The sequence below is a fragment of the Anguilla rostrata genome, chromosome 11 (assembly GCF_018555375.3).
Source record: "Anguilla rostrata isolate EN2019 chromosome 11, ASM1855537v3, whole genome shotgun sequence".
Lineage (NCBI taxonomy): Eukaryota > Metazoa > Chordata > Actinopteri > Anguilliformes > Anguillidae > Anguilla > Anguilla rostrata.
Window position 1 is genome coordinate 41,159,943 of NC_057943.1, and position 8,163 is coordinate 41,168,105.

General features: G+C 47.4%; 1 protein-coding gene across 1 annotated transcript; it reads right to left on the minus strand.

Moving 5' to 3' along the window:
* Positions 1-536: 536 nt before the first annotated feature.
* On the minus strand, positions 537-7,761 carry kcna2b (potassium voltage-gated channel, shaker-related subfamily, member 2b). Its single transcript, XM_064300137.1, has 3 exons — positions 7,401-7,761; positions 6,217-6,746; positions 537-4,959 (listed from the first exon to the last, which is right to left on the minus strand). Exon 3 carries the CDS (start codon positions 4,823-4,825, stop codon positions 3,338-3,340), a length of 1,488 nt encoding a protein of 495 aa, XP_064156207.1. The 5' UTR covers positions 4,826-4,959; positions 6,217-6,746; positions 7,401-7,761; the 3' UTR covers positions 537-3,337.
* Positions 7,762-8,163: the final 402 nt, after the last annotated feature.

The window sequence follows — 8,163 nt, forward strand, 5'->3', positions numbered from 1 at the left end:
CCCGCACCGCTACACCGCCCCAGCACTCTCCCGCCGCTCTTGTTTAACGGCGCGGTTTTCTGGGCGGGTCTTCACTCTGATCAGCCCTGCGCCTGCTCTGGCTCCATTAGCCTAGCACCCATCCATCCACCTTGAGCCAGATTGGACAGACGCGCTTGCACAGTGCGTAAGTGCGTTTTGGCAGGCAGGAGAACAGGAAAGGTTCCAGAGCATTGCCTTTCTCACAGCCAAGAGGCCACATTAGAGCAACTGCCAAACACCGTGTGCGTACGCCACAATTGCCTCAGGAACCAGGGGCATAAATGGAAGTCACATTAAGACAGAGGCCTCCATGATGGTTCATTTCAAATGAGTTTAGAGAATGGGAGGCTTTGGGATGCATACACAATTGTTCTACAGTGGAGGTATCATTTGTGCAAAGTGCGATAGGAGGTTTTCAATAGCAGCAAAACAAGGAAATTCATGAATGGAGGCCAGAGGAACAACCAATTGACAGAATCTGTCCTATTAGGTCAGAACTCAACAGGAAAAGGCTGTTTTGTTTCTAATGCTACAGAAGGCTCTGTTCAGTCAGCGCCACACTGATTTAGCAGGGGTGAGGGGGTGTTGCATAGGTCAAGGTATTGCAAGGTGTAACTACGTTACAGATGGATAGAATATCAAACAACAACTCTGCGGTGCAAATACAAAAATAAACATGCTCTACAGCACAACTTTCACCCCCGTTCTGCTCTTGCATAATGCTCACCGGCCCGGCACAGAAGCATTTAGGTCATGGCCATTTTTCCTTTCCTTGTGCAGCGACCATACGTACTCTCTCGTACAACTCTGCTCATTTTTAAATATTCTGCAGCTCCTTAAATAACACCACGACTCAACATAACTGGGCCTCTTATCCTCGAGGGACTCGGCCATAGGGAACCATCGCTTGGATTTCTTCCCCCGTTGTTCTCTAAGAAGGAAAAGAAAAGACAAGAGCGATGGCCATTTAACACCCAGCACTCTAAGGGGTCAGGTGACCCCGTCTATAATTATCAGAGAAAGTGGAGATCGCAGACAGCTGTGTGGCTCCTCTGCATCACGGTGCCGTTTGGAACAGCTGGTAGTGCTTTTCATTCTGGATGAGTCGGGCGCGAGCTCCACGCACTCCTAGCCCACTCTCCAGCACTTCAACCTCAACCTCCCGCCATCTCACGGGAAAAATGAACAACCTTCCTCTGGACAAACCCTGAAACCGGCCTACTAGCATGAGTACTCAAAATACAAAAGAAAAACATCCCACAAAAACAAAAAAAATCTCACACAACTTTGAAAAAAGACACTAATAACTTTTACATATTGCACATAGCATTAATATCTCATAAAGAAAAAAAATATATATATATCAATATTGGTAGATATGAATAATTATTACTAGTTTTTCTCTTAAGTATAATCCACATTGAAATGCATGCTACAAAGAATGTTTATAGGACATGCAACACTACAATAGTAGAATAGCTCCTATCTGTTTGAATAGCTGTTTTAGAGGAAGCATCATTTTATACAGGTTCTACCAAGGTACCTTCTGTGTCTGAGTACGAACAGAAGGAACCAAAAACTGCTCAATGGGTACAAAAAATGGACCAAAATGGATTAATAGAGGAACCTAGACCGAATTCTGGAAATGTACATCGGGTGGCAGTGGATTAATCTTTGGTGACCTGAAAAAAGTGAGCTAGCCGTCTGCTTCATTAAGCCGCACTGTCACAGTAAAGCGGCAGCGAGTCCCTCCCTCCACCAACCGTGGCTGTGCGACTGCTGCATCACTACGGCAACAGACTCCGGCACTATAGTACCTATAAATATGAAATGCAGTGTGGACGACAGGAAAACAGTGCTGATTGGACGAGTTGTAGAAAAACTGGGTGGGCGTGTGGGTGGGGGCGGCGGGGTCGGTGATGAGCAGAGTGGGAAGAAATGATGGAGGGGGGGGGGGGAACAAGCGACAGCAAGCTTGGGATCTTTTTCTTTTCATTTCTTAAATTCTCCCCCTACACCCTCCCACCCACTCCACTGGATCTGTGTTTTGACACAATACAGAGAAAGACAGGGAGGTGAGAGCACTCAAGGTAGCCTTGGTAGCATAAACAAGGGGAGTACGACGCAAGGCTCGACCGCACATTCAGATGGAGCCCGACCACACACACCCACCCACACACACACGCACACACACACACAATAAATAAATAAAGCGCTAAGAGAGATTCACCCTGCCTTTCTGAAGCTGCTGCTCTGTGGCTAGTCTGGCGCAGTGTGGGGAGAGAGGGAGGAAGAGAGGGAGAGGCTTGTATCGCTTGCATCCGTTTGCTCCTCAGACACAAATTCTTAAAGACACATGGCAGAAAATCAGAAGAAAAAAAACTGCAGAACCACAGGACCAGTTCTTTTTGTTTTGTTTTTTGTTTCGTTGTTTTTTTCCAGTCCGTTGAGAGCGGCCGTGTGTCACTCCCCTCTCCCCACCCATCCCCCTCGGCCCCCTCATGTTAAATGGGACGCGTAACAGTCGACAGTGTCTGACGAGGCCCCAAACTTCCGCGCTATGGGGGTAAGGGGGGAACCTGCTCATAAAAAAATCGGGCCAGGTGAGGATACCTCTCCTCCCTGTTGTGCTCCTCAAATGCATCTTTGTGTTATTTCCCATCTTTTTGGCTGTCGACTTTTGCGTGCATGGCAATGCACGGGTAAATGCCAAAGCAGCCTGACGGTGGTATTCTTTGTGGGGGGAACAGAAATGTTGCCGTTTCTCTGGCGATGGCAATGGGACGATGAGCATGGGGTGCTGAAGAGGGCAGCTAAGGTGGTGGGGGCCGTGGGGGTTGTTGGGCTGGGGGAATGAGGGTAGTAGGGTAGTAGAAATGGGGGGGGGGGGGGAGCAGGAGTCAGAAATCCCTCGATGCTACGTTTTTTTAATTTTTATTATTTGTTAATTTTTCTATTGGCTACTGTTTGGCTACTGTCGCAAGCAGGACATCGACTATTACACAGTCACACAGATAAGACTAACTCCATGCAGACACCGAAACGAGGAGGTGGAATTTCCCTGCAAGTGGGACAGGACAGGATGGGGATGGGGAAAGTGGGTGGGGAGGGTCCAGATCAGGTGCGCATGGTCCCTCTCTGCTAATCTTCCTCTCCCATTGGACCTCTTACGGATCTCCTCCTCATGTATCCGTTGCCTTGGAGAGGGGGGCGGGGAGGTTCTGCAAACCATCCTAAAATAGGGGGAGGCTAATCCCTTTTTTTCCTCCCCCTTCCCAGTTCCCCACCCCTGATGCAGGTCATCATCCAAAAATGGTTATACATCCGTGAGCATCTTGGTGATGTTGACATAGTTGGTGTTAGCCAGTGTGCAGTTGGCCGTCTTGAGGTTCTCCTCCCGGAAGTCCTCGTTGCTGTTGTTCACCGCCTCCTGGATCTCCATGTAATCGGACTTGCTCATGGTGGAGCCGCTGCGGCTCTTCTTCAGGTCCTCGGTGGAGTCGATCTTGGGGACGCTGGTGACCTGGAGGTACTGGGCCTGCTCCTCGCCCTCCGTCTCGCGGTGGTAGAAGTAGTTGAAGTTGGACACTATGACGGGCACGGGAAGGGCGATGGTCAGCACTCCGGCAATGGCGCAGAGGGACCCCACAATCTTGCCGCCGATGGTGGTGGGTACCATGTCCCCATAACCGACTGTCGTCATGGAGACCACCGCCCACCAGAAGGCGTCGGGGATGCTGAAGAACTGCGATTCAGGCTCGTCCGCCTCGGCGAAGTACACGGCGCTTGAGAAGAGGATGACTCCGATGAAGAGGAAGAAGATGAGCAGCCCCAGTTCCCGCATGCTGGCCTTCAGTGTCTGGCCCAGGATCTGAAGTCCCTTGGAGTGCCGGGACAACTTGAAGATCCGGAATACGCGCACCAGCCGGATGACTCTGAGAATGGCCAGGGACATGGCCTGCTGCCCTTGCTGGCCGTCCTCCGCCTTCTCCGCCAGCTCGGTGCCCAGGGTGATGAAGTACGGGATGATGGCCACAATGTCAATGATGTTCATGATGTTGACGAAGAAACCCGCCTTGCTGGGGCAGGCAAAAAAGCGCACCAGGAACTCAAAGGAGAACCAGATGATGCAGAGGGTCTCCAGGATGAAGAAGGGGTCGGTGAAGTAGGTGGACTGGTAGGTGGAGGTGCTGTTGGAGGAGGTCTGGTAGGCTTTGTGCATCTCTTCCTCGTCGTTGCGGAAGACGGGCAGGGTCTCCAGGCAGAAGCTGACGATGGAGATGAGGATGACCATCACAGATATGATGGCGATAATCCTGGCGGGTCCTGAGCTCTCGGGGTACTCAAAGAGCAGCCACACCTGCCTCTGAAACTCGTTCTCGGGCAGCGGCCTCTCCTCCTCCTTGATGAAGCCCTCGTCCTCCCGAAAGATTTCGATAGCCTCTTCCCCCAGCTCGTAGAACCGTATCTCCTCCGAGAAAATGTCCAAGGTCACGTTGACCGGCCGCCGCAGCCTCCCGCCTGACTGGTAGTAGTAGAGGATGGCGTCGAAGCTGGGGCGGTTCCTGTCGAAGAAGTACTCGTTCCTCAGCGGATCGAAGTAGCGCATCCGCTTTTTGGGGTCCCCCAGCAGGGTCTCGGGGAACTGGGACAGGGTCTTGAGCTGCGTCTCGAAGCGCAGGCCCGAGATGTTGATGACCACCCTCTCGCAGCACTCGTGGTCGGCCTCGGGGTCGTAGGTGTCCTGGGGCTGGCCGGGGTGTGCCGCCGCCTCGTCCACCGGGTCCCCGGTGGCCACCGTCATCCTGGAGGGGGGGGAGGCCCGCGCCTTTCAGCCAAACCCGATGCTGCGTCCTCAGAGAATGGAGGGAGTAGGGGAGGGGAGGGGGCTCCACACAGCACCGTGCTGAAGACCACAGGATTCGCACCTGGGTCCAGCTGAAAGACAGAAAAGAAAAACCACACTGAAATATTGATTACTGAACAATTTATGCCTTTGTATACGTGTCACATTTGCATCAAGTCCCTACAGCAAAAAAAGACTGATCATCTTGTTAGTCCTACATGTAAGCATCAGGCAGTCTGCAATGCAGTTTTATCTCTAAAGAAAGCCAGAGTCAAATGAATGCATGCTTTCATGTGCCATGAATAGTGTTATTCTGTCCGGATCCATAAAATAGTATCACCATAACTAGATCCTCAAATTAATGCTACCAGATATGTGTTCTTTACATTCTTGAAAATATTGAGAAGTCAACAATCATGATATGAAATATTCAAAAGTGAGGAGCCACAAATGACAAATACATTCATTGACAGGTAAGAACACTAGGCTTTATTCTGTTCAAAACACGCAGAACAAGTTTTATTTCAATCAGTTGATCAATTTATACTCTTCCATCAATGTTAAGGCCAAAGTGACAGTATACATAATCACTATGTACTTGCAGACTGTTTCAAAGTTGCATTTTCTAGAGTGTCATATGATGCATGACCCCTGTATCACAGGAACTGCTTCATTCTGACATCAATTTGTATTCACTTAATACATTATATAAAATACATTTTGGGAATATATTGCCTGAAATAGCAAGGCTTGTTCAAATGGCTGCAGTCAAACAGCCATTAAAATATTCAGGAGCCTCATATGAAATATTAAACTGCAGTGTAATACATTTTTGTAGCATCATTAAGAGAAACCTAGTATATACTTAATATACACCAATCACATACAGTATCACATTGCGATACACAAATATGTAATATCCGTCAAAATAATTATTTCCATCCATAATTAACCCCCTTTAATATCACAGTGTCATCAACTATATTTATATCTCCGACCCTGGCTCTATACATATGCGTTCAACTTTCAAACTTTTACCCAGTAAATTATGCATTCGTTAAATAACAGCATACATCATGTGGCATTAGTTTTTTTTTTTCTATAATGTGTGTGCAAACATAATTAGCAATCCCTAATTTCGTACACCTTACAAAAATAAATTAGACACTAATTCCGCGTATCTTCCGCAGTGCAAATCAACAAATCCCCCGATACAATTTTCGGCGTTAAAAATATCAGATAAATGAAATTATTTGGCAGACTACTAAACACTCAACTCTATCTTAATTGACTTCAAACCTATTTTCTCAAATTTAAAAGGCAACGGTGAGTAAGAAAAGACATCGTACCTGCTAACAACGTGCCACCTTTACCTAAAGCCGGTGATGTTGGTGGAGTGCCCCAGGGGGTGTCTGCTCGTTCTCAAAAAAACATCGGCGTCGATGATTAAAACTCCAGAGTCCTGGACATCGCTTTCAGACCCGACAGTCCATACAGCGTCCACCGCCCGACAGTCATTCATTGCAGGTACTGCTATGCAGCAACCATTAGCTCCCCCGCAACTGCCGAGTTGGGGGGACGGGGGGGACGGGTGTGGGGGGGGGGGACTCTATGAGGGATGCGGGTGACTCCTCGCCTCCACCCTCCTTCGCTTCCTTGATTCAACAATAGGTTGTTCGTTCAGAGGAAGAATAAGAGCAAGTTACTGGGATAAATAACAAGGCTCTATGTCGACGCTTTATGTTTTTCATAAACCTTTCCACGAAAATGGTCCAAAGATGCTAAGATCAGCAAAATCTGACGCGCCCAGCGTCCTTATGAGATATGACGTTGTCTGCAACAAACAGCAGCGGAGGTAGTCCTGACTGTACTCTGATATCTGCAAAAAAATAAGGAAGGGATGTTGCGTGGAGGCGTTGCTAATTGTATCGATTTACAATAGCTGTACTTAAAAAACTTGAGACTTCTGTAAACATTGCGGATAGTAATAAGGTGGCTTCGAAACACAACAAATACATTGCAGGACCTCAAAGGCAATACGCTGTAGACGTATTTTAAAGTGCCAAGTTCCAGGTAGCCTACCAATGTGCCCCTCTAATGTATTCGCAATGTCCACCAATTTATTTTTGTGACAATATTCCCCATTTCCGCAGCCAAGTTCATGCACAGCAGGCAAACCCCACCAGATAAATCCACGTCTCATTATTTTCGTGCAGAGATTTGATTTTTCTTATTACAAGCGTTGTAAAGTGCGATTAGCTAACCAAGCTTGATAAAACGTCTACAGTGGCATGCTCAGACCATGGCTATTTTGCTGCATGTATTTGCTGGATCACAAGCTACAATATCCATGCATACAGTATCTATTGACAATCAAAGCATTTGAATAGTACTTATTTCTTTACGCACTGGATAAGAATGACATGCATAAAAATCACCCTTAAAAGGCTGCACACAATATGAAAATATCCAGTGTCAGTCTCCGCATTTTTAAAAAATTATATTTTGGATGCAGGCTTCTTCGTGCCCTTACTTGTTTCCCCTTCGTAAATTAAAGGAACGCTGTGGCTTGTGTTCGGACTTTGATTTCAGACTGTATCTTTCTCCTTGCTGTATTTTCCCGTAATTTGCCGTAAGACAAGTTGTTAAAGCATACAGTCAAGTCTGCAGTCGGGCATTGCTCTGCATACAAAGAGACTATACGGAGCTGTCGAGCATGGTTCCCTCCGCACTGTACCACTCCTTACCTTTCCACAGCGTGGGCAATTTAAAGGGGACGCGTCGAGACGCGGGGGGCCAGTATTTCAACTAACTCGTAGTCAGTTGTGGGATTGTGTTTAATTGGGGATGTAAGTAAAACCTAAGGTTCGACTCGTTTAAGTAACTTAACCGGAGCAAACTGTCACTGAAACAGGAAGCGCACCTTCTCTCTTTTAGAGAGAGAGTGAGATAGAGAGAGAAAAAACTTTGGAAGAAGCCCATAAAATTAGAACAAATATGCACAAGTTGAGCTAATGTTTAAACGGTTATAACCACTCTCTGTTTTGTTTCCCAACTGTGTTTTACGGTTACGGTTTTCAGTTTTTCCAATTTTACTGATATGCCTCGGAGTCATCTGGTCTCTTGAGTTTTACTAGGCGTTCTAAATGTTGTCTTATCGAACTCGGAGTCCTGTAAAATGCCTCATAAAAAAGCAATGTGCCATTGACTAGACTAAATATCAACAGGATGCAATCCCCCGTCTGCCTAGGTAATACCTCTGAAACGTCCAGACCAGTGTCAACTGATGCAAAGAA

Bases quoted from the DNA above. Each gene is read 5' to 3' on its own strand.
- kcna2b (XM_064300137.1), bottom strand. From the start codon at position 4,825: ATGACGGTGGCCACCGGGGACCCGGTGGACGAGGCGGCGGCACACCCC.